Source organism: Nycticebus coucang, chromosome 13, assembly GCF_027406575.1.
Source record: "Nycticebus coucang isolate mNycCou1 chromosome 13, mNycCou1.pri, whole genome shotgun sequence".
Classification (NCBI taxonomy): domain Eukaryota; kingdom Metazoa; phylum Chordata; class Mammalia; order Primates; family Lorisidae; genus Nycticebus; species Nycticebus coucang.
In genome coordinates this window covers 71967698-71994914 of record NC_069792.1, presented here as the reverse complement: position 1 = coordinate 71994914, position 27217 = coordinate 71967698, and the positions used below count along the sequence as shown (strand labels likewise).

General features: G+C 35.2%; 1 protein-coding gene across 2 annotated transcripts in view; it reads right to left on the bottom strand.

Moving 5' to 3' along the window:
- PKHD1L1 (PKHD1 like 1) overlaps positions 1 to 27217 on the bottom strand; it is a 167600-nt gene that overhangs the window by 124990 nt on the left and 15393 nt on the right. For both annotated transcript variants that reach the window (XM_053559209.1, XM_053559208.1), the window contains exons 5-20: positions 26708 to 26765; positions 25486 to 25579; positions 23092 to 23145; positions 22481 to 22554; positions 21486 to 21528; positions 17907 to 17977; positions 16320 to 16430; positions 14225 to 14314; positions 12447 to 12715; positions 11022 to 11113; positions 8133 to 8292; positions 7689 to 7824; positions 6801 to 6944; positions 4431 to 4588; positions 3014 to 3127; positions 816 to 965 (exon numbers count right to left, since the gene is read on the bottom strand). In XM_053559209.1, coding sequence (XP_053415184.1) covers positions 816 to 965; positions 3014 to 3127; positions 4431 to 4588; positions 6801 to 6944; positions 7689 to 7824; positions 8133 to 8292; positions 11022 to 11113; positions 12447 to 12715; positions 14225 to 14314; positions 16320 to 16430; positions 17907 to 17977; positions 21486 to 21528; positions 22481 to 22554; positions 23092 to 23145; positions 25486 to 25579; positions 26708 to 26765 — 1818 coding nt within the window. The remainder of the gene's footprint in view (positions 1 to 815; positions 966 to 3013; positions 3128 to 4430; positions 4589 to 6800; positions 6945 to 7688; positions 7825 to 8132; positions 8293 to 11021; positions 11114 to 12446; positions 12716 to 14224; positions 14315 to 16319; positions 16431 to 17906; positions 17978 to 21485; positions 21529 to 22480; positions 22555 to 23091; positions 23146 to 25485; positions 25580 to 26707; positions 26766 to 27217) is intronic.

Sequence of the window (27217 nt, the reverse complement as noted above, 5' to 3'; positions counted from 1 at the left end):
CACCAAGAAAATTAATTTCGGCCAGTTAACTACACAAGAATTAGGAAAGATTTTGTAGAGGAAGAAGTGCAGTGGAAGTGTGGCCTTATAATTGGTGATTAGTTCTTTATTGTTTTCTTAGATAAAATTTCTATTACAAATGGAAATAATTCACTTCCTATGGAGATAAGCTATGCACTAGCTGTAACTAAAGCGTTCAGTACATTTAAAAGTCCACTGCATGTAGAGAAAGAAGACAAATAAACATTCAGGTAGATTAACTGGGATGTGAATGCACTTGAGCATTTAGAGAGAGAGATGAACGCCAGTGTGAAGTAGCAATTAAATACTAATTTGGATGGTTTACAGGTCCATAACATGCCAAATATATTAAAAACTCAAAACTTTAGAACATGCTACAATTGCAGTCTCCTCTGCGCATAACTTTGTTTCACTTTTCTTTCACTAAATACCTAAGATCCCTCTATGATGGCTACCCATTTTCTGTTTCTTTTTAATTAATAAAGCAAAATGGATGTGCTTATGCATTTTTGATGATCTTAGTGTTTAAAACTGTATGCAAATAATTCTTTTCTGAGATTATTAGATAAACAGAATGCATGATACATGGTGCTCTATGTATCTTTTTAAATTTCTTTTTTGTTTTTTTGAGCATCACCAGAGGAGGAAATCACAGTCAGAATGTGAACGGCAATCCCCGTCCAACATGACGTGATTTCTCATGACAAGTGCTTTTCCTGGTCTTAAAAGTTCATGAAATTTTATTACCAAGGCATTTTCCAGATTCAATTAGCATATCATTTTGTTGAGCTTACCTGATTATAAGGAAATAATAAAATGTCTCCATATGGTAGTCTGTTTGGCCTAACATCTGCTGAATCAAAAAGAACAGCTGGGTTTTTCAGGGAATAACGACCACAGTAAGCATCAGTTTCAGCCGTCCTCTGCCCTCTATTAATATGTTCCTAGAGAAACAACAATATTGCAAATGAAAACGTGATTTATCGTCCTGCTTTTTTTTTTTTTTTTGTCGTTTTTGGCCAGGGCTGGGTTTGAACCTACCACCTCTGGCATATGGGGACAGCACCCTACTCCTTTGAGCCACACATGCCACCCCTATTGTCCTGCTTTTTAATCCAGCATCTTCACCCAAGTCTTTCAAATGCAGAACCTTTGCTTTTCAAAGTACTTTAACCTGACCTATGTTCTCATTTATCTGACATTCTCTCAGTCAGATTTATTCTTATGTAATGATCTCTTATACATGTATTTGACTATTTCCCAAGTCCTATAATTCTCCTTTTATTACAAGCTCCTGAAGGATATTTATTCATTCCTCCTGAGATATTCATTTCATGTTTACCATTTACCAGGTTTTTTTTTTCTTTTTTTTTATTAAATCATAGCTGTGTACATTGATATGATCATGGGGCATCATTCACTAACTAGGTTTTTGTTTGTTTGTTGTTTAATCTTGAGAATTCAAGTGGTGAAGAATGCTATCCGTGCAGTCCGGAACAAAGAAACGGATGATTCTAACACTGAGGCTGAAGGGCGGCATCTAACTCACACAAAAGCATCACAAATGTGACTCAGGGGAAGTGACAAATAAATGTCTTTAGTCTTTAAAGATAAATAGGAATTGTTCAAATGGGGGGAAAAGGAGCCCAGGAGAGTCAGAGATAGAAGATAAAATGTGCACAGAAAACCAGAGGAGTCAGCAAGCCTGGTGCTGGGAATGCAGATAGTGAGGCTGGGTGGAGAACGGACGTGCACGTCGGGCGTGATGATGGGAGAGGAGTAGAATGCACAATCCTCACAGCTGCTAGCCCCGCATTCAGAAGAACTCAGATACATGCATAATTATTAAATCAAGTTGGAAAAGTTGACCATTAAATAGAAAGATTTTCTATTTTTTCTCACTAATAAATCTGTTCATTTAAAGTACCACGAGATATATAGTTTTACAGATTCATATTTATTTATAGGGCATTGATCTAAACTAATAGCTAGACAAGATTATATAGATAGCTAGCAAGATGACTGATAGATAGATAGATAGATGTCACTTGGGCTAGAGCGCCGTGGCCTCAGCCTAGCTCACAGCAACCTCAAACTCAGGGGCTCAAGCAGTCCTTCTGCCTCAGCCTCCCAAGTAGCTGAGACTACAGGTGCATATCACATTGCCCAATAATGTTTATAATTTTTTTTTTGCAGTTTTTTTTTTTTGGCCGGGGCTGGGTTTGAACTCGCCACCTCCAGCATATGGGGCTGGCACCTTACTCCTTTGAGCCACAGGGGCTGCCCCTAATGTTTATATTTTTAGTAGAGACAGGATCTCTCATTCTTGAACTCCTGAGCTCGAGTGATCCTCCCTCCTTGGCCTCCCAGTGTGCTTGGATTATAAGTGTGAGCCACTGTGCCCAGCTAGACTATGTATTTTTTATTCTTACAGTATTCACTTGCAAATGGTAAATACCTGGCTTCCCCAAGTCTTCAAAATGAGAATTAGAAAGCATATATTTATTTTTTTTCCTTTACTACGTATCAAAGAAAAATCTTTATACCTCATTAAGAAAGAAACAATGATTAGGCATTGCACTAATTGATGGCAGGGTGACTTCAAAAAACAAGAGAAGCGATTTGATATATATAATGCTCCTCTACAAATTGCATTCTCTGCAGTCAATGAGAAAAAAGGATGTACTCTGCATCTATGTGAAGAAAACAAACAAAACAAACACCCTGTAGATCTTACATTTGCCCATCTTATCTACTTTCTATGGATCAAGAAAATTCACGTGTGGTGAAAATACTGCTCTCAAATGAATCCTTTATAATAGGAGAAGATGATAGAACATACCTTACCAATAAGTATAGAACAAAATTATCTTTGCAATTTGACTTTAAGTGATAAAATACTTAATGCTAGTTCAAAAAAGAAATCATAAATTTCCCAACATTTAAATGAATTCTTATTTGGTGAGTTTCACGTTCATTAAATATTCCGTACCAGGTGAAAATCAGTTTCGTAGTCTCTGAAGTATTTCACAACAAATCCTTCTTCAAAATTTGCAATCTGTGGTGGACACTTAGTGCTAACCATTTCTTCCACTGCTACCTGGAACTAAATTCACAGTAGGAACTTTAGTAACTTCCTTTTCATGAAGAGTTAGAACAATAGTAAATCTACTACTAATTCTAACAATTAATTTTAATATAGCATTTTCATAAGGTAATCCCAAGATTTTGGAAATTTATGAGACCATTTTGTAAATAATCTTAAATTAACGTGTGATAAACTTTAGTGGGAAATCAGTTTTCAAGACATTTATTTTAGCAGTATTCACATCCAATTGGCTAATATTGAATATTAATAATATTCATAACAATTAAGCTTACTCAGTTGTTACATAAGTTAGACATATTTGTTTAGTAGTTTTTTTATACAGAGCAACGCGAAGCAAACCTAAAGAATTAGAACCCATTTAAACAGATTCCAAATAAGTTATTATTTCAACTAACACAAAATCAAATAGGAAAAATCTAAACATCTCAATGTATTCTGTTTTTCAAGAGATGCATATACTGTAAACCTATATTTATGATTATTCCAAAAGTAATAAATAATTCTGGATTATGCAGAAATTGGTGTCCACTTATAAGTCCTCTATAATTCCTACATCTATTTCTCTGAGAAAGCATAGAAATAATTGCCCTTTAGAATTAAAGGGCTTGAGACAATGTAAAATCTTTAATCATTGAGTAAATATTAACCTTAAACTCACTCTACTGGTCATTGTCCAAATTCAATAACTCCCAATTCTTTGTGAACAAGTACCCCATAAGCAGGCATATTGGATCCCACTGGCACAGCACAGGAAACTCCTTTTTCTTTCTCTGTCTTTATAATATTTTCTCCCTTCTCTCCTCACAATGGCTTGGCTCCAAGCTAACATGCCATAGGAGAATGTATCACTACTCCCTAAAGTGTTCTTTATAAAAGGTTGACACTTAAATGGCTTTCTGTTGAATAAAAGAATAAGATTTAAACTTACAAATACTTTATAGCTAAGCTCTTACTTACACATCTTTCAAGAAATCTCTGGCTTTAACATAATGGCAAAATGGATTCTGAACGGAAACAATATTAGGGCAGGTAAAGGGACGCCAAACTTCTGCAAGCAAAGCAAAGATTTAAAGGCTTTAAAACGTCTCGTCTAGAAAAAGGACTAGCTGTGCTGTATTATCTCTGAATCCTCTTCCAAACAAAAATGTCATGCTATGTAAGTTGAGGTAAGTTGGTCAAGTGCTAAAAGATGTATAGTGATTTTTGGAAATAACATCTCTTTCCGTCTGTCTACAAGTGGCTGATGGATGCTGTGAGAGGGTGGGGGAAAGGCACGGTAGGACCTATTCCTAGAACATACTTCAGCTTCTGATGACCCTGGGGTAAGAGGCCTAGAAGCAACCCCATCCCAGTTCAGCGTGAATGTCTCCAAGCTGGGTTTTCCTTTAGTTTGTTCTGTAATATCCAGCGTGACATTATTGCCTTCAAGTACTTCATAACCAAGCAGATCGAAGTCTCCTGCAATGTAGTAGCAAAAGAATTTTTAAGTTAACTGATTGAATAGTGATAGATCCATAACAGACACTTAAGTTTAACCCAGTTGGTTTTATCTGGAGTCCCAGTATCACAAAAGAAGGATGAATGAGGAAGATACAGCTCCGTAAACTCCAGCAGATTTAGACAAAGCAGAAATAGCAAAACAGACAAAGTGCTATCTGTTTAAGGTACTGTTCCCATGGCTTAAAATAAACCATTGTAAGATAAACAGAAGGACATATTAAGACCAACATGTGAAGATCAATGGACAGTAAGTAAGATGTTTCAAAAATTCAGTTTTGTGCTAATATCATTAATTCACTCAGCTGGGATATTACTAATTTTTTTTTTACACGAATGGGGCTTAAAGCTGAATTTCTGAAAACAGCCCCCAGCCTGTGAAGCTCGTTCATATAATGTCACTTTGAGAGAAATAAGACCTGGTCCTCAGATATCTCTCATCTTTGGAAGGATGCTTTATTAGAGGAATCCTGATAACCTTTTCTGTTGGGTAAAGTCTTAAAATTTGACCAGTTACGATTTGTGTGTGAAATTTCTTAAGGTCTCTGCTAGAGCCTTAAATTGTCTTCTTAATCTAAACATGCAGTTCTTGAGTTACGAACATCCGACTGACATATATTTATGAACAGAAGCTATTGTAGGTGATAGATAAATGTACCTGTTCCAACTTACACACAAATTCAATTTAGGAACAAACTGACAGAATCTATCTCATTTGTAATCCGGGGACTGTCTCTAACTGGATCAACAAAGATAACCAAATTTTCATTTATGTAGTATTCTGTTGATCTAACTTGAAAAACCTTTAGAACTTAAATTCACGTTAAACAAAATTCTTCATCCTCTATTCGGCATGAATATTCATGATTTTGTGCAATTTTACTTACATGAATTAGAAATGATTGCCCAAAGAAAAGGCAGTACACTCTCACATATACAGAGACCTACTTCATGGGCGAGAATTACCAAACAGCCAAACTGGTTGCTAACCTTGACTTTAAGGCAGGATGTCTATCTCAATGTTTCTAAAAGTGCTTTGAAAAAAAACAGTAATAGGATGTTAATAGCTAGTCCATGTACTTAGGGGGAAAAGATGAGATCCAATAGGCTTTTGTTGTTGGTGGTGTTGCAGTTGCCACTGCTCTTTATTTATCTTTTAAATTTATTTATTATTAAATCATAGCTGTGTACATTAATGCAATCATGGGGCACCATACACTGGTTTTATAAACCATCTGACATATTTTCATCACACCGGTTAACATAGCCTTCCTGGCATTTTCTTAGTTATTGTGTTAAGATTCTGCATTTAACTTTTAACCCAGGATCCTGTATCCAGCTAAACTGACTTTCATTTATGATGGAGTAATTAAATACTTTAATGACATTCACATGTTGAAGAAATTTGCCATAACTAAACCAGCTCTCCAGGATATTCTCAGACCCATCCTCCATAATGACCAGCACAATCCTCTACCACAAAAGTAAACTCACTCAGAAACTTTTGATCAAACTCCAACTTCCACAGTGGCGAAAGGATTAAAAATGTCCACGGGACTTTCGAAAACTCAGATCCCCAAAATTTTACCAGGCTTATCAATATTCTCCATTAATGTGAATGGCTTAAATTGTCCTATAAAGAGGCACAGGTTGGCTGACTGGGTACAAAAACTCAGGCCAGATACCTGCTGCATACAAGAATCAATAAGTTCACATTAAACACTGATAAAATTTTTTTTTCTTAACTAATAAGCTCAATCTTCAAGGAGGAACCATCATTTGCAATGTTCCCCATATGAATTTGACCACAGAGTCCTTTCATCAGGCAAAACTTGGCTAGACTGGGGCCTCCTAGACAATATTAATTTACTTCAATTTTGTTTTCAGAATTAAAGTTTCACTGATTTTTATAAATGTGTAAAGTAGGCTGTTGGATTGAGAGTGTACTTGTAATACATATAGTCCATTTCTCATGCACCAAAATTGTACATTCCATGAAACACAACTAAAATTTAAATTATCACAGAAAAAAATAATCATTTATTTCTCCAGATATCAATCAAGGCTTTGAATCCAATTCTTTTCCTCTGTCAGTTGATGGAACTTTTACCTTTTATTTATTCATTTATTTATTTATTTTTGTAGAGAAGTGAAAAATAAAATACATGCTTACCCCTAGTAGATAGAAAGGTTATTGTGTAGACATAGCTCTGGGGATTCCGTGTTCTTGTTACTTGAACTGTGTCTGGTTTTATAGACCAAAGGTCATTTAAGGCTGATTGTAGTAGGAAGTCAGAAGCATCAGCGGGCAGCAAGACTTTTGAACAGATTTTAAAAAAGAGAAAACAAAAACAGGAGAGTTGAAATATTTTTGGGCTACCACAGCCGACACTGATGATTTGTATTTAAATTTTTTAAGCACACATACTCTGTACTAAGTTACCACTTAGAGAAATTATGTTCTGAAATTGATTCAATAGTATTGACACTTAATTGATTTGTCATCAGAACAAGCCCATATTTTATTGTTTCAATATTTCCATAGTATCAAGCATTATATTTGTCAAAAAGTAAGCACTCATCAATATTTACTGATAATTAACAGAACTAGCAAAAATATTTTGTGGAATTTATGATAAAATTTAGAAATGCAATGTTGTTTATTAACTGATAAATGAGTGTCTCATAGGTCTATCACTTAATTCGAGAAATCAAAAGACGTGTTTACTTCTCTGCAACGATGAATTTAATTCCTGTTTTATTAACTTACACCTGTAAGTCATAGGAGTAAGTTAAATGCACAATCATTTTATGCATTTAAATATACATTTATCAATCTTCTTATAATAGAAAATAATGGTTTGTGCCAGAATACTGTTTGTATTGATGGTATTTTCTCTGCCAGTCTGAGGCTTTCTTCATAATATACGGTTCTCCTTTTTGATAACCATATTGTCAAAACTATATTTTTCAGACAGTAACTTTGGCCAGAATAAATATACTTTATGACTACATCTACACATGAAAAGAATTAATATCTCCTGTATTATTTATAACTTACCAGTTTTTTCCAGGTGATACATTAATCTATATTGATAAAATGAACATGAATTAGCTTCCACACATGGGCTGGTTACCTTGATCTTCTGAACTTCATTAATTGCATTAGTTGTTCCCCAGTTTTCCAATGTGATAACCTATTTCCCAATTTAAAAAAATCTTTACTATATGGAAAAATACATTTTAAAACCATCGTAATTCAGCTATTCAAAGCCTCTTTATTACCCTATGATAATGAGTAAAAATAATATTTTAAAATATTTAAAAATTCATCTTATCAAGTAGCAGTCTCTTTGGTAATAAATTGTTAAAGCCACAACTCAATATTTGTCCATGACTCTTTTCCTCAAACAACAGTATGTTTCCTCATAAAATGAATAACCAAATAGAGCTCCCACCTTTGGACATTTGCTTTCTAGAAAGCGGAACTACTGTCATAGCAAACCTGTACTTCCCGGATGGTGGTCGCCTGGGATTTGATAATTTGTTCTTCGTTTACAGCATCTCCTGTCTGTTGTTCAGCGTAGACACTTCTATACTGGTACAGTCCAACGTCAACAAAAGCACTCAGCCTATACTCTTGCAGCAAGATTTCAATATAATATCTGGAAAATAGAGAAACATTTTTCCCACAACACTTATCATGAAATTTTTTCCATGAATAAAGTATCGACATTGTCTAAAAAGCCTGTTTGTTTATACTGTAATATATCTGATTTTAAATATGAAATTATTAAAAGTTTCATAGCAGTCTGCTAAAATAAAGTGAGTCATGGAGGGTATGTGTTTTAGGAGGGACTTTCTCTATCTATGACCTTCTCTAACTGCACATCCAGATAAGGTATTCACTGACCAGCTGTTACAGGTGAGTGCAATAAATACTATTGCCTCCCCTCCTAAGTCTCCAGCAATGTCACCGCTGCTTCCATCTTTGGAGAAGCCAGCTAGGAGTTCCTCTAAATTGCCTCACATTGTTCAACAGATATTCTCATATATGAAGAATAAGTGTCCACAGTTATGGAAATTAATGAAGGAAAGTTACCATTCTCTTATGTCTAGGATGGTGGGGCTCTGTATAGTCCCCCCACAAAACTGATATCGGAGGATAGTATCAGGCTCTTGGCTGCCCTGAGAACCTGCTCACCATTTTTGCGGAGTTGAGGTGGCCAACACCAAGAACTCCAAAAAGAACCACTACATTTTTCATCTTTATTTATACATATATTAGGAACTATCTCTGTTGTAGATCAGTGGTTCTCAACCCTTCTAATGCCGCAACCCTTTAATACAGTTCCTCATGTTGTGGTGACCCCCAACCATAAAATTATTTTTGTTGCTACTTCATAGCTGTAATTTTGCTACTGTTATGAATCATAATGTAAATATCTGATATGCAGGATGTATTATCATTGGTCGCAACCCACAGGTTGAGAACTGCTGTTCTAGATGCTAAACTAAGCCCTTCACAGATTTCAGTATATTTGATCTTCACAAAACCCCCAGAAATAGATATTACCATTCTCTTTCTCCATATGATTAGAAGATACAAAGAGAATTTTAAGAACTTAAAGTTTTTTAAAAAAAATTAGTAACTGAAGGTGGCGTGTGTGGCTCAAAGGAGTAGGGCGCCAGCCCTATATACTGGAGGTGGCGGGTTCAAACCCGGCCTCGGCCAAAAACTCAAAAAAAAAAAGAAAAAAAATTTGTAACTGAGGTAAGAGTCAAAGGAGAATAATGTGAACAAAAGGATCATCCATCAGATGATCTGAGTAGAACAAAGAGGCAACATGAGCTACATTTGGGACATGGTCAACAATAGCCGAGCAATATAGCACCTACAGTGTCCTCTGTTTCAGAATTCACAGGTGCCATTGTAAGTGCAGTTAGTGATTTCAAGCTTAGTTTGCAGGAGCACAGACACCAGGCAGCAGATGTCTAAACTCATTTCTCAAGACACAAGCCAAAGACAGAAGATGTACTGACCCTTAATTGCAGTAGGGATTAATCAGGCACTCTACTGTTCCTGAAGTGGCCCAGTAGTGATCATGGTTTAAAAAAAGAAATGTTTAATTATATCAAGAAGTGGACGTAGAAGGAGGAAGGAAAAATAAAGAATAAAACGCCTTTTCCGTGTTACTGTTACTGAGACCTCAGTGAGAATATTGTGACTGCTCCTGGCTTCTATTGATCTCACCCTCTCTGCTCACTTCCACCAGATCTTCATGATGCCACCTCTGAGCATAATATTATTAATACCTGTAAGGGTGATTTAGTAAGAAAAAAAAACCCTCCCATCGAGAAGTAAAGTCTAATCACCCCTTGAATGTAGGCTTGGCCAATTGCTTTGTGCAATGGTATGTTAGCAGATGTGACACAAACATTGTGTGACACACGTCATATGTGCATTGGGAGTTCCCCCTCCTTTACTGCTGGACAAGGCTGGGCTAGCCTCCTGGAAGATGAGGGACCATATGCAATGGGGTGGCCCAGATATCTAAGTCCCAACCATGCCAGTTGAGGCTCCAGATATGTGAATGAGACCATCCCAGACCATCGGTTTCCACTAAACTATCCAGAACCTAAAGGACTGCCCAGCCAACTATAAAATGGTGTGAAATAATAGACATCTATTGTTTGAAGCCACTAAAGTCTGGAGTGGTTATGCAGCAAAACTTCACACAGACAAACAATAAATGGAATATGATTTAAACGCACCGTGCAACTCCATTTCTCCACATCCTCCATTGTGAATGTATCATGTCTCTTACCTTCCTGTTTTCAGGGACTCTTGAATGGCTTTTTGAATGGCATTATCTGCTATTTGGATAATACCCTCATATGCTTTCTGGATTTGACCTTTACACACTACATGATGTGCTCCTTCAGGGCAGGGAGTGTATCTGAATATCCTTTGCATTAAATTTCTAATATCTTCCTGAAATGGATCAGTGAATAATAACAGTGATACCAGTTCATGTGATTTTGTGATTTTCCCCTAGGACTATTCAAGAGCTCAGGTATAAGAACAGAATTATATAGGTGGATTAACTGAAAGTCCTGAAGAGAACTGAAACCAGGATTAAGTACATTTCACAAAATTATAATTTTTGCAAGAGTTAATTTAGATTTCAAATTCCCTGGTCAGCTAAATGCCAGAATTCTTGAAAACATAGAAAAAAATTAATAAAATTATAGAGAATGACCCATCCTAAATTAAGCCAGTAAACTAATATCACTTCCCACCAATGAAAATAATTAAAACTATTTATAAATATAAACGTACTCTTTTTAAATACCACATAATAATTTAAAGACAAGAATAGAAAAACCTTACTCTTTTCCTTTCTGAAGATGAATGGCATCTGATCTTTGCGTTGGACTAAGAAAATAACTGTTGGCATTGGCTGAATGATAAGCAATTCTCACCTAATCTCAAAAAGACAGACAAGGGGGGATTTATTAATAATTTTTTTCAATGTTTATTTATCAGTTATAATTTTTAGTCTTAGAACTTGTATGAATAGAAAAGTGCAAAACTACTTCATGTTATTCTTTTTAGAGCTGTTATCCATGATGAAATAAAATTTTTTTAATTGGGTGGCGCCTGTGGCTCAAGAAGTAGGGTGCCAGTCCCATATGCCGGAGGTGGCGGGTTCAAACCTAGCCCCGGCCAAAAAAAAAAAAAAAAAAAAAATTTGAATTATCAGAACTCACTTCGTTCCTTCTACCCTTCACTAATAGCAACATGACAATACCAAGCATACTACGCAGATCACAGCTTTGCCATTGTTAGAATTGCTGTGGAAAATAAAAAGATATATCCTAGGAAGAAGGTTGCTATTGTTAAATAAATAGGCTTTTGCTCTCAAGAGAACTTTGAAGGATTTAATCTAACTTACATCGTTAGGGGTAGTCCTGAGAGATGCCATAGATTGCTAAATTGTTCTGCATACTAGAGAGAAAGGACTTTCAACTTCCAAGTAGGAATGACTACTATGTTTGGAGTCATAATAAAGCTATAATAAGAATTAGAATTCAGTCAGTTCAGGAAGCAATCTGACCATAGAAATTGAATCATAAAATATTACTTTGATTTGATCAGTTTCACATTTGTGAATTGTCCTAAGGAAAATAATCCAAAATACAGAAAAATCTAATAAACACAGATGCTCAGCAGTTATCATTTGTGGTCATAAAGAATCAGAAGTAAGTTCAAAACTTATCAGTAGGAAGCTGGTTATCTATGGTGAGTAAAACCATATAATAACATGCTATTAAAATTTGTATTAAAATTGGTGATTATGTAAATTATTTAATAACAGTATTTTATATCAATATGTGACACAAGATAACTATGAAATTGAATGTATGATTCTATTAAGTAATCACTGGAATAGAAATATAAGACATGACAGACTTTTACAGAATAGTGAATTATCTTCATTCTTTTTCAAATTGCCTATGGTGTGATTATAATTCTTTCGTAACAAAAATCTTCAATTTTAAAGAAAATACATGCATTTTTCCCTGGGTAGGGAAAATTTAGATATGGGAAATAATTTTCTTTTAGGTTATGGATTTTCCTTGATGACTTTATATTGTATATATATCACATTATGTTAAAATAGCGAAGAACTAAACAATATGAAATCATTTCTTATAAATTTGAATATATTCATTGGTTTTTATTTAAGGGAGATAAAATAAAGATCACCATATTGTTTTTATAACATTGAATATTATTCTGCAAGCTCCCTACCTTATCTTCTGGAAGTCCAGTGTGGCTGAAATAAAGAGCGTAACGGTCATCTCCCTTGATGTAGAAAATATAAACATCAGAATCTGGAACCACCAAAAATCCACTGAAGCGTGCTGCAAACATGTCTTGTTCCATGGGCCAACTATAGGAAGCGGAATCTACCCAATTGGCACCCATGTACCCTGGTGTCTTTTCATTGTAGTCAAGTATTTCTTCAAGATCCACGGGCTGGCTATTATTCCACACCTCAAGCTTCAAGCCTCTCCCACCTAAACGTGATAAAATAAAAGACGCCTGTCATAAGAATCATGAAGTGATGTCTCAGGGGCCTTCTGTCTGTATGGTGGTTTTAAATGTTCTATTTCAATTCATATTTTTGGATTATATGGGCAAACGAAACAATTCCACGTTCTGCTATATGTACCTGTAACCAGAGGATACTCTACATTTGTCATTACTTTACTTCTCTGAGCCTCAGTTTCCACATAGGTAAATGGGGAGTAATAATACTATTCGCATAGTTGATATGGTACCCACTTGCCAGGGTAAATTCTGTGAAGAAGTGTTTTTCCTAATCAGAAAAGAACTGTCTTCCTCTTTTCTTTTCTTTTTATTCTTTACAATATAACCACTCATGCCTTCCTCTAGCTCTCTTAAGCTTGTCTGGATTTATAAAATAATAGTGACTCCTTATTGGCTATTTGGTTGGAGAAAAGCTTGATCAGTCAACCTTGGATAGCAGCAGTGTTCTCTGATACATACAACCTTTTCTAAAGTCATCAATTAAAAATATCAGAACTGTTTTCTTAAATTGAACATTTATTCCTGATTTTTCAAAACAAAGACATTTTAGAGGTTGGTCAATAGAATTTATTTGCCTTCAAATGCCAAAATTATAAACAGATTTCACTGTGTGCCCAAGATATGAGATAACACATCACTCTCAGACACATGCAACATTTCAATGGTATTAGCATGGATACAAAGGCTATCAGCTGCAATTGCACAGGGCCGCAAGGCAAAGGGCTAAAAAGAACTTTGGATCACTAGAATGGAAATGCAAGTATCTAGTTTACTCAGTATTAATGCAAAACTGATAGAAAAACATCTAAGGGCCCATACAAGAGAAAAACACAAGTATATGCAAGTGTGGGGGAAGGGGGAGGAGGCAAGTAGCAGAGGGGAGAAGGGAGGGGGATTGGTAAACTCTCAACTGATGAGCACATTGTGAGGGTCTACAGCACACCCCCTGGATGAAGGGCTCAACTACAACTTGAACTTTACCTTAGAAACACAATGTAACCTAATCATTTGTACCCTCATTATTAATCTGAATTTTTAAAAAATGAAAATAATCTGGGGTTACATTTCTCTCATCTCCTGTTTTCACTCCCAAATTGTTCTAGACTAGTAAGGATTTAAACTCCCACATTTATTTTCTTTTAAACAGAAAAGGCATTTAAAAAATTTCTCTGTAGTCTTTGCCAAAGTTCAACCATCACAATTTAATATGAAATAAAAGCATGAGTACACCTTATCAGCAGAGATGTGCTGTTTTTAGGCATGCATCTGAGGAACTCTGACCAGGATTCTCTTCCCTGGTGCAGCTTGGATGCACCTATTTTAATACAAATATTTTCTAATGCAGAAAATGTAAATTTAAAAACATGGAGGGAACTTATTATAATTCTCACCGCAAATTCTAAAAAGTTCAAATAGTATTTTTTACTAATAATATATGACAATCATATTCTTTTTGTGTGACTATAGTAACATACCTGGATAGACACTTTTGAGAATGTGAGGTTTGGGGGGTGTCTTGCAACATATACTATTTCCTGTGACATTCAAAATATTACAAACTTGACCTATCAAGAGACAAGACGCAGCACGTTATTTCTCAGGCTTCAGAATGCAAATCACATCAGCCTACATAAAGTATTTTTTCAAGTAAAACAAAGTTGTATAAGCCTTGAGCAAACTTGGGGCTCTTTGTTTCCTTTACACATTTTCCGTTCAAGCTTATCATTCATTAATTGCTTTTAATTGCCACAAGGCAACAGCAAATTTTTTTTTTAATTTTTTTTATTTTTGAGACTCAGTCTCATTTTGTCACCCTGGGTAGAGTGCCGTAGCGTCACAGCTCACAGCAACCTCCAACTCTTGGACTTAAGCAATTCTCTTGCCTCAGCCTCCAAAGTAGCTGGGACTACAGGCGTCCACCACAATGCCTGGCTGTTTTTTTATTGCAGTTGTCATTGTTGCTTAACTGGCCCAGGCCGGGTATGAACCTGCCAGCCTCAGTGCATGTGGCCAGTGCTGTAACCACTGTGCTACAGGTGCTGAGCCCACAAGGCAACATTTTTCTGAGAAAAAAATCTCCAATTTCAGAGATCAAAACTTGATAATAATTGTTTGACAGCATTTTCACAAGTAGACTGAGCCCCAACAAATAAGGGACTAACAGAGAGTGATTGTAACACCTGCATTAACACCATTGGACTTGAGAGAAGAGACCAGACTTGGACCTTCACGTGTCCCTGACAGCGCCCCATGTATGGTCAGCCCTCCGTAAATGTTTTCTGAAACGGCAATTGCAGCCCACGAAATGTGAGGACAATGGAAATGGAAGGACACCTTTTCAAGTTTTGTTTGATGGCCCCGGAAATTTAAACTTTTACACTAACTTTTACCGTTTGGAATATCTTGTGGATACAAGAAAATGAACTAGAAAACAAGGACTATGAACAGTATATTAAGCCAATAGACCATTGTATCGAAAGCAAAAGACAAATATATAAGCAAATCATTATTTTCAAAAAATGATTGAGGATTCACAATCTTGAATCTGGTTGCCACATTAACGGCAATGAGGCCCGATAGAAAACTTGCATGCTGTTTTTTGCATAGCTACAAGATCCTACTCAAAATAAGCGTATTACCAGGTCAATTACCTATCAATTAAAAGTGCTTGATGTTCCTGGTTTTAATATTTAAAGCATAAAACCTGAACAGAATAATATATTATATAAATTTTAAGATTTTAAGCCCAAGTGTTAATATTTATGCAGGTGGCCAGCGAGAATTTATGGGGACAGGAAAGATTGCATGAATGTCAGTTGGTTTATATCTATTTCTCTTCCCTTCTGAAATCACACTTTGGCTGGCTCATGGGCAGATTCCTTAAAAGATAGAAAGCAAAAGGGCTGCAGCAGAAATGTATGTGCCCAGGTGCACAGGCAGGCATCCTGCCCCCACCTACCAAGGGAAGCCAGTCATTATGAATGAGAGAGAGGAGGCCACTGCTGCACTGCTCCCAGCCTCCCTGGGTAGCTCCCTGTCTCTGAACAGATCTAGACCACAGGCACAGCTAGAGAACCAAGCCCTGTGTGTGTTTGTGAACAAGTAACACACTAGTTAGTGTTCTTTTCAAGACCACCGATGTGCACAGAAGGTCCAGTGTACCATGAGAAGAATATGAGGAGAGCACACCAAAATACCACTTTACATTTTCTTACAATTAGCTAACTCATTGAGAAATAACAAACATTCACAAAGGGCATTTCAGAGTTATTATATAGAGAGTGAGTGTGTCCTTAAACTGTAGTGATGAATTTGTGGATGGCAACCACCATGCTTCTATAAGATGCAACCCCTGAGTTCAAGGCCAAGTCAGGCAAGGCTGCAAGGAGTGACCCTCCTGGAGAATTGAACTGGAACAACCTCAACGCCCGGAATCAAAAGCCTGCATGAAAATATCAGCTTTAAATTTAAGATATTAATTGAAAGAAGGCTTATTACTCTTGCAAATTATTAAGGAACAGGCAGGACTTGTTCTTATAAACTAATACACTAAAACTCATAAAAAGTTACCTCCAACTAGAACTTTGGCTGGGCAATCTGTCTGATCAAAGAACCGCCCCCTTATTGTAAGTGTCACGCCACCTCGAATGCTTCCTTGTGAAGGTGAAATCATAGTGACCTCTGGGGAGGAGAGAAGCACATTAAACATAGTATTATGAATATCACACAGAAACCCAAATGCCTATTTATTTAAAAAATTTTCAAATTACCTAGCCATAGCGTCTAACACTGTATAGGCAGTGGTTTACTAAATGAATGGATTAGGTGTTTCATTATCTTGTCTCTGATGCTGTCCTGCATAGAGGACTATAAACACAGTGTTCACAGACGCCTACATTCCCTGGGGACTAGACTTTAACAGGAACTGATGCTAAAAATACGTTGTTAATAGGAGGATCAAGGAAGCAAAGAAAATCTAAAATGAGCACAAATGTTTAGCTTCAAAAGAAAGCACAGGAAGTCAGGTCGAACCCCTCTCCTTCTATCTGCTTTTGAATCTTTCCCGGGTTTATGAGCCTACATTTTATACTTTTATTTTCCTATGTAGTAACACTTTTAACTGTGATTGGTCTTCTTGTGGCTTTGTGTATAAAAGTTTTAGGTATATTGGCCCAGTATATGACCTATGACAGATGTTCACTAAAGTCTATTCTTGTTAATTCTATCAAAGTTCTATATATGCATTCTCACATATGAATTTTTGCACAAAATAAATTTCTAGAGTAAGACAAGATATATCACATTTGATTGTTTCCAAGACACTCATTTTTTTCCAGATTTTAACATCTTTGACATCTGAATATGTCTTTGAATCACTCCCGATCTGGAATGAAGTACAATTCTTCCAGGAGGAATTATTTTCTCTGATATTCCCCTAGGAATACTATCAACCTAAGACTGATTTAAATTGAATAATGAAATTAAATTAAATTATAATCTGCTTGAGGATTATTTTGGACCACACTGAAAGTTTAAATCTGGGAGAATACAGATGTCCTTAATTTTTAATAGTTTGACTTCAGATTTTTTTGACTTTTAAATGGTACGAAAGTGATACAAATTCTGTAGACACCACACAGAACTTGGAATTTTAAATTTCAATCTGTTCCTGTGTTAGCAATATGAAATACAGCCTCTCTTATGATGCTGGGCAGATAGAGAACCACAACGTCCATTCAGCCAATCATGAGAGTAAATGATGGATGCTCTACAGTGAGTGCAGTGTGTTGCCAGATAACCTCGCCTAACCATCAGTGAATGTGAGTGTTCTAAGCACATTTAAGGTAGTTAAGGCTAAGCCATGATGTTTGGTAGATTTATGAAATGCATTTTTGACTTAAGTATATTTTCAACTTATGATGAGTTGACCAATAGCCAAAGTCTCCCTGCTCTGTTAGTGTGATGTGTTCATTTTTTAATCAATCACATACTAAGAATGTCATGGGGGAGGGAGGTCTAGCTAATGTTGCATCTTCCTGTTAGACTCCCTGTCTTAACCATTCTCCTTCCCTAACAGCATATAAAAAATGATTTGATGAAATGAAGTATATACCACCTTCCCCAACCACACACACAGATGAAGGAAATCTTACATACCTGCATATGTTTGAAACATTGAAATTGTATTGAGAGAAGACACAAAATATGTCATTTTCTGTGGGAAACTCCTGTTTTAAGAAAAAGTAAAATTTTCTGCTTTATAATTACTTTTATTTTGATATATATATATTTTTTCCTGTACTGATAGAAATGTCCTGATTTGCAAAGATGCAGGATGGAACTTTTGGAGGAAAATAAAAACATTCTATATCTTGATTTACTTGTTGGTTACACACACATATACATTTGTGAGAACCTACTAAGTCGCGCACTTACAATATGCTCATTTTATTAGATGCCAACTATACCTAATAAAGTTTATCTGAAGAAATTGTACTGATATTGAAAACATACAGGAGGACGACCCTTTCTAAAGGCTGGGTTCTTCTGCTGAGCCCTCTATCTTCTAGAACCTATTTAGATTCTAAGAAAAGGCAGCGTGCTAAGGAGCTTTGATTGATTATGTTGTGTGATCTTTGCATCAACCAAGTAAGATAGGTAAGATTCAGAGATTTACTTAACTTACTCAAGATCACAAAACAACTTGGGAGCCCAGGAGCCCGTCCTGAGCTCTGCTCTGTATTCCTCCTTTGCCACTAACTTGGCTGACAGTATAGGTAGTAAATTAACAACATCCACCAGGTTTAAATTATCCTTAATAAGCACAGAGCCTGCTCATATTTTTTGATAGATAATACTTTTGCACTTCCATAGCCTAGAGAATTAGGAACGGAAAGAATCCAAGAAATTAAATACTTTTTTTTTTTTTGCAATTTTATTTTATATTTTTTTGTCTGGAGCCGGGTTTGAACCTGCCACCTCTGGTATATGGGGCCAGAACCCTACTCCTTGAGCCACAGGCACCACCCTAAATACTTCCTTTTTAATGCTATCAAAGAAATTCACAATTAGAAAAACTTAGAAATTCAATATTAAGACTCAAACCCCAGATATCATAAATATAATACAACTACCAGATTTAGATTACTAGAATCTAAAAGGATAAGGCAAATCTGGTCGTTGAGGCCAATAATGAACACTCCTATAAATCTAACCCAGACGTTACGAGGTACATTTGTAAAACTAATGAATCCCTGGAAATACTTTGTGATAATTAATTCTTTACAAAGTTCTTACTGGGTTTTATATTCTGATGTCATAAGCCTTTCAGCTGATTTCCTGAATCTAAAACCAGGATAGTTCTAATAATATTGTGTCTGGTCAGATTCCACATCTCAAAAATTAACTCTGCTTCTTAAGTTACTAGGAAAATTGCCTCCTGAATGTAATTATATTTTGGATGACACTGAGGTTATTCCACTAATTCATTGATAATGAGTAGACATTTCTCAATTAAAGCAGCTTCATCTGAACTTTATCAGTTTGGAACAGCTGTTGTTTGAACTTGGGGTAACAGAGAAGAGAAGGTTGACTATCGAAAGAAATAGAGAATGGGCGCCACAGTGGTCTTTAATCGGTTCACTTGACATTCAGCAATGCTCCTAAAATTTGTAAAATGTGAATTTTATAATTTATAAAATGATTTAACATTTTCAAATGCCAAGTAATCTTAAAACCAGGCTTCTAAATACTAACTGTCATTTTTCTAACAGTTATCTTAAATTCATAAGAATATTTAAAATAGAAAAGCAATTTTCTCAATTCTAAGACATTAATACAAAAGGAGAAGAACTGGCTTAAAAAACTAAAAAAGGAAATAGGATCACAGAATCAACAACTTAATGCAGTATTTTTGCCTATATTATCTGTGAATTTTCGGTATTTTTAAATTGGAAGTTTCTGAGCATGCTAATGTAGCAGATTGATTTACGTACATTTATCAATCACATTCAACTTTGATCATTCAAACCTTCTATTTTTGGATAATCACTTCTCTGAGAGACATATGATGGATTTGGCAATTAACACCTTTCATATAGCCTCAGAACTAAGAATTCATTTTTTTTCACCTTAGGAAGAGTGTTGCTGAGAGTATAAAAGAAACTATATAGTTCAGGAAATTATTTAATACTCAATAATTGTGCTTCTAAGATGGTGTTTTAATCTGTTCAATAAGATAATATTATCCTTATCAAGTTGTATGTAAGTATGTCATGTTCTTGCAGAGAATAACTGTTAAGTTATGGGACCCTTAAGTCATTTGCTCCATGTAAGTTACAAAGGCATATTGGAGCACCATTTACATATCTTCCACTCTGATTTGATCTTGAATTATACTGGGTCTAGTCTATACTGGACTAAAATAAAGTGTCCAGCCCCAGCATCACTTTGTTATAAAAATATTGCCTCTAATTGTCTAAGAACTGATGGTCTCTAAACACAATAACAGCGTATGTAGTCTCACTACTTCACTTGCAGTGCCCTGTGTGGAGAGACCACATCTCATTCTTCTCTTGCAGTCTGTGTGTTCTGACCAGGAATAAGATCTACTTTGATTATAGAATTGCCATCCATTTCAAACTTCTCTCTGAAGAGAGACCGTCTGTCAACTGGCTCATTCTCTCAGTAGGAGACACTATGGCATTTTGAACAGAACAGTTCACGTATGCTTGGCACATCATAGTTCTGCCCACAAAAATCCATTAACATACCCAGTTACACACATTTACAAATGTTCCCAAGAGTGGGGGAGTGATGTGGTAGGGAGTTCCAGAACAGGACGGTAAGCAGTGGTGAGCCGTGGCACCGGTGGCTGAAACCCCCTGAGCAGTCAAGACAGAGCCTTCAAATGAAATGCTGACGTCCTGGAGTTAGATGGCCTGGCTTCACCTACTGGTGCTGTTTCCTACTGGCTGAATAGCTTTGAGCAAATTATTAAACCTTCCCAAGTCTCATTTTCCCAGCGGGTAACATGGGGTGGATGATAGCACTTAATTTATCTTTGAAAGGATTAAACTAGATAATGTATGCAAAGTGCTCAGCACTGGGCCTGCTGCTGCACGTTCACTGTCACTGTTATTATCAGAAGACCAAGTCTGCAACCTGTGTTGAGATCTGCATATTCTGATATTTCTAGAAAAGGATGTATTTTCTTACCAGAATTATGATGTAAAAATACAAAAATGAGTGTTTTGTTTAAAGTCATAGATGTGAGTTATTAACATTCATATTAAGATGCGCACTTGAAAACTATAACTACCATTTGGCATGACTCTCTGGAATCTAGATCTTAAAAGAAAACCTTTACCAGGTAGTATTAACCACAAGGTTTTATTTATTCTTACATTATTTCAAGTCAGAATTTAATCACTTTAGTAATCAAGAAATTATAATTAAGTCAGAGGAGGTACAAGACATAAAATAATATTTTTCCATATCATAATCAATCATTTTTTTTAATTTGTGGTTTTAGTTAATGCTGGATTTCCCAAAAATCGAAAGGTTATATATGAAGCACAAATTATGAGTGAAAGGGAGTTGCAGACTCTAAATGTTAATTTGGGGAAAAAAGTGATTAATATTTTAATCTCTATCTATAGCACAAAGTAAAAATGTACTTATTTTATTTACCCAGTTGAATTATTTACAAAAATTATTATTTACAAAAGGGCCTACCTTCCATAATCACTATCTAAAATGAAGCTGACATTGTGATGACCTGAAATTAATTAAAAGACACAAGCAATTAGGTTCCCAGTCACAGGAGAACAATAATTCTATATTATAAAGCTGATTTAAAAGCAGAGAAAAAATATAAAATAAAAACTGTACTTATGCAAACACCTATTAATCCTCAAAGAAATGAAAACTGAACTATCTTAAAGAAGAACCTACAATTTAAAAATAAACATAATAAGATATCTCCAGGTTATAACTAGAAAAACTTGGCAAAACATGATCATAAATGATAATAAAAGAACAGGCATATAACCCCATTGCCCTGACATTTCTTTCACTCTTTCCACAGGTTTTTGATTGTTCAGACCTTCTGCCAGGGGTTGACAGATGTAGGTGCAGGGTGAGCACATAGCTTGTCCTTCTCCCAACAGAACAGAATGTCTAGTGGAGAGCACAATTGGTCAACAGCAATGGCACACACAGTGCACTTGAACTTGTGATAAGGCTATCTAAGAAAGCAGAGTGAGCTTTGAGAATGTAAGACAAGAAGAGACAGAAGCTTTTTTGAGGGCATGACATTTTATCTGAAATTTTCAGGACAGGCAGCTTGCAGAGGGCCTCAGATACAAAGGACAGGAAAGCACATTCAAGAATTAAAAGACCCATGTGCCTGGGGTATACAGATTAAGGAGAAAAAGCTAGAGTGAAATTAAGGCAACAGGTAAAACAGCTAACTTAGTCACGAAATCTTTTGCAGGAAGAGAGAAGAAGAAAAAAGAAAACCTGAAGAAGTTTACCCTAGATGTAAACCATAAGAAAAAACTAAATCATACATGCTTGCAAGAGTGAGGAGAAAAGGAATCAAAAGAAAAGAGGAAATATGAACACAAAACTGATCCCCCTAAAAGGCTAGAGAGGTTTAGGAGAATACAAAACAGAGAAATAAAATCAGGCATTTATGACAATTATGAAAAAAGAGAATCAACACTTACCAACATAAGTTCCAGTAGCCCTACAAATCATAGAACCCGTGTCTCCATGTGGATGATCTAACTTTAGGCCATACCTAATTTAAAAAAAAAAAAATAAAGATAATGTCAAAGTTTTTATTAACACTAAAATTTTAAAATATTGCAATTCCCTTGAAAATATCTCATTAGCTTCAGAATATGCATCAGGACAGAAATTGTTGCTGCAACCCAAATTTTTATAAAATAAAAATATTTCCCAGCCTTCACTGAAAATATTTGAAAAAAATTCATTTAACAATGAAATATTTTATACTTAATTTGGCTGTGCCCATTGTTATTTCTTTTGAAGAGTTTAAAATACCATGCAGTAAAACAATTATTTGATAAAGATATTTCTCAAAACATCTTTTCTCATGATCTGAATAATAGTTCCTATTAAACTATTAGAGACAGAGGATGGGATATAGGTAGTGCCTAGCTATACAAATGATGGATAATTTACTACATGAAATACAATCTATACAGAATTATAAAGCATTGAGCTATGCAGTATTGGTAGCAACTACTATTTAAACTTACTATATTTATATCTGCTATCTATTTTTATGAGGAAAATGATCTGAATTACTTACAAATTATCAGATTGTGGTATGAGAAGCTCACAGGGCATTCCTCCAACGTAAACTCTGTATAAATATTTTTATTGGACAAAATCAGGTTATGTTTTAATAAATCATTTCAAAATGCACCCCTCCCACCAAGCTTGTTGGCTACCTAGTATTTTTCTCTCAGTCGTTTATTAGTGTCTGTCACTCATTCATTGACAAATATCTGTTGAACAAGTATTATGTGGCAGTTCCTCCTGTACGTACTGGGTCACATCTGTGAACAAAATAAAGTCCCCTGCCCTTGTGAGACTGACATTAACTGTCAGAGACTGATAAACATGATAGTTATAAAATATTTTTATGTTAGAAGGCGTTAAGTAAGACAAGGAAAGAAAACATAGAATGAACTCATCCACCTAAAGTTCAACCAAACACTTTATAGGGGCAAGATATGATTGCAAGAGGGACTTTACCTAACAATTGCAATCAGTGTAACCTGGCTTATTGTACCCTCAATGAATCCCCAACAATAAAAAAAAAAAAAAAAAAAAACCACTGAAGATAATAAAAATCTGAGAAATGAAAAAAAAAAAAAAGAAAGAAAAAAACAAACATAATTTATAGTGACTTTTGCACTGTAGGAATTAATCGGTAGAAACATCACGGAGTTATTAGGAGGAAGAAAATGTCTAACGGCATCAGTGACCTATCAATGAAAATACGCTAAGAAGAGGCAACGTTAGGTTGCAAGGAAAACATCTGTCTTCACATTTCCCCAGCTGATCAGGTCTAACCTACCACTTTACCACTGGTAAAACCTGAGGCTATTGGAGGCTGGCAGGTGACTGATTTTGTATTCTTTGCAGCACCAGAATAAACCACCAGCCTTTGGGCAGCAAATCCCAGACTTAGAATAGGGCCAGATAAACTTTAACTATAAAAACAAACAACTTTTGTTTGCAGAAAATTTTAAGCTTTTTATAACGCACTTTTATACCTATGTCCATTTATTCAATCATTACATTAGGTGTGTAAAGCAAGTAAATGGAATTATTGGACTCATTATAGAGGTTCAAATATTCAAATTCTCATTCTAATCTCCTGTGTTATTCCAACTAAAGAACATATTTGACAGCTAAAACTTATAGGCTCCTACTATATTCAAATCTTTCAATCAGCGTATGAGTTAGTAATTAGTATCCTTTTACAGATGAAGAAACAAGAGCAGAGAGGTTAAGTAGCTTGCCTAAGCCTGCTGCCAATAAAGGGTAGAAAAGCAATCCCCGGCTAGTCAGGCTACATTCTACACTCTTAACCACACTGGGGATCCCCATAGAGGTCTGGGAGTGTACATGTGTCTATGGTAATACTGCCCTATTTGGCCTTAAATACATATTTTTAGCATTTTTTTCTCACCTGATCTTTCAGACTAAAAGCTTCTTAATAAGCACTAAGCCCTCTACTCATTGGCATGTCCTCTGTAATTTGTATCTGGTCTAAATTTGGAGCTTTGTCTGAATGGTCAAGACTTCTTGCCTGGAACACAGCCATTGCTATCCACTCCCTCCCTGCTAATAGGATCCAGGCACAAGGAAATGCCTCAGGAGTCCTACTATCATAATAAATACAGTGTAAATATGACTCTAAGATCTTCTCACCCACCCAGTCAAAGGTGCATGAAAAAAATTACTGTACGTACATACGCGAATAATATTGGGATTTCTTAGAGTACAAGGCAAGGTAGCCTAACCTTGAAGTTTCCTTCGGACAGTGACTCTATAATTTGGTGAAATAATATCCATCTAGGCCCTTGTATAAAACAGAAATAAATTCCACTTACAGTCGGGGTGGGGGAAGGATTCTCTTTTTTACAGTTAAATTTTCTATTTCCTGTTTTTATTATGGGAAAGGATGACTTAGAAAACCCTGTCTAAGAATTAGAATATCAATCATTCACCATACTCAGCAACACTGAAGCTGACAAAATCTTTACTTACACAAAGTTGTATAAACCAGAGATCTGATAATTTCAGTTCGCAAACTCATTCTAGAAGAAGTGCTTTGAAGGGTAGACTAGACACTGGTGTTGGTGCAGGGGACTTCAAAGGTGACCATAGTGACATTCAGCAGTAAGGTCTGTGGCACTTTTTCTAGGATCGGTTTGCAAACCTAATTTTCTATTGGATTTTCCTCTCTGCAACTTTTGTTAATACAATCTGTCACAGAAAAACAAGGTACATCAGAACTAAAAAGACAAGAAAAGCATTTTGACCATCGCTTCCATGCTAAGGATCATCCAATGGTCTGTTTTTCTTTCTAGAACATGGCTGAAAAACACATGAGCAAGTATATGTACTGTGTATATACTTTTATATACCATTTATGAGTTATAGGAATACATTTCTGCATCAAAATTACCTCAAAATCCTAACATTTTTCCCATTTGAGCTTAGTGCAGTATTGCTTCCATAGACATCAGTGAAGATTCTGCCTTTGATTGTTATTAGTGTACCTAAAGACCAAAAAACCCAAAAAAGGTTCAGTGTAAATATACATCCATACATAGAATACCAAAATATTAGACGTTTTCCCAGTAAAACCAGCACTAAGATACTTGTGTCTTATATCCATTACTATTGTTTAGTGTTGTTCTGAAAGTTCTAGAAAATACAATAAAACATGAATGAGTGTCTGCAAGTCTTTGTAGAGTAAAAAATGTGAACTATGGAAGAAAGAATGACCAACTTCATAAATATCACCTGTGTCAATAGGTGGTTTATTTGAAGGGGGAAGAAATTCTCCTTTATACCAAGAAATAAAACAAATCCTAGGCTAAATAAAAATTAAACATTAAAACCATAACAAAGTGAGAAACTTTCTCTAAAAGTAAAACAAAATAAAACAATAAAAACTTGAAAATTTATGTAATACCTATATAAACAGGCTGGTAGGTCTTTTTATAGCATAAAACTGAAGTAAGAAATGACAAGAGTAAAGATATATAAATTTGATCATAAAAAATTAAAAGTCTGAAGACAGAAGAATCATAAATTTCAAAAGCAAATAATAAATTCAAAACTATATTTTCTACGTACATGACATGGAGATGATTAATTTCCTTAAAATATTAAAGAATTCTTATAACTCAATATTAAAAAAACATGGCTAGCTTTACATCAAGGAGATGAACAGGTAATGTTTATAAGGAAAAATACCAATGGTCAATCAACATAAAATAAACTTAATTACATGAATCAAAGAATTAGAAAAAAATTTTAAACCTGCTGTATTTTTACATAAACATTTGAATTAAAATAACATCTAGAATTGTCAAAGCCACAGAAAAGGGCATTTTCACATATTGTTAGAATTATGAGCTGTTATAATATAGTTATTATAATGAACGCTGGAAGCCAACTAAATGCTCAGCACTGGAGGACACTTAAATACACTACAGTTGATTAATATACAACCACGCAGCAGTAATATGCAGCCAAATTTTTTCTAATAATTGGCAGTTATTTATATAATCAGAAAATAATATTTATCAATTTTCAGGTTTTATAATTAATTTACATACTAAAAAGCAAATAAATTATTTAACACAAAACCAAAAGGTATTTCAGTTCATATAACAGACCTGGAGTTCCAGATAAAGGTGTGATGCTCCTTATTGTCGGGGTTCTGAAATGTTTTGTCTGTGAAATAATAATGTCAATTAATTATTCTCTGTATTTTTCTTAGTTTTACAAAATAAGTCTTTTTCTTACATTATTCATATTCCAACAATATTCATGATATAATTGCCAAAATATTTCCTTTTGCATATAAGAAATAAAGTTAGAACATTTGCTGGTTATTCAAGATCATTTCCTTATCTCCTAAAAATTCTCTTTCATTTCAAAATATTTGTATCATGTAATTTTAAATTCAATCATTTCGTTAACAGTGTAAACCAAACCACAGCAATAAGGCTCTCTGGTAAAGACTTTTGGGAATTTAGCGGGATAAAATTAAAGAATGTATATCCGTGGTTAGGAACACGAAAAAATAACATAGCATTTTTCAAAATACAGAAACAAAACAGAGAAAAGGCCCAACATAGTGAGCTTTAGTAGATAAGGTAATGACAATTTTCGAAAGCAATGCA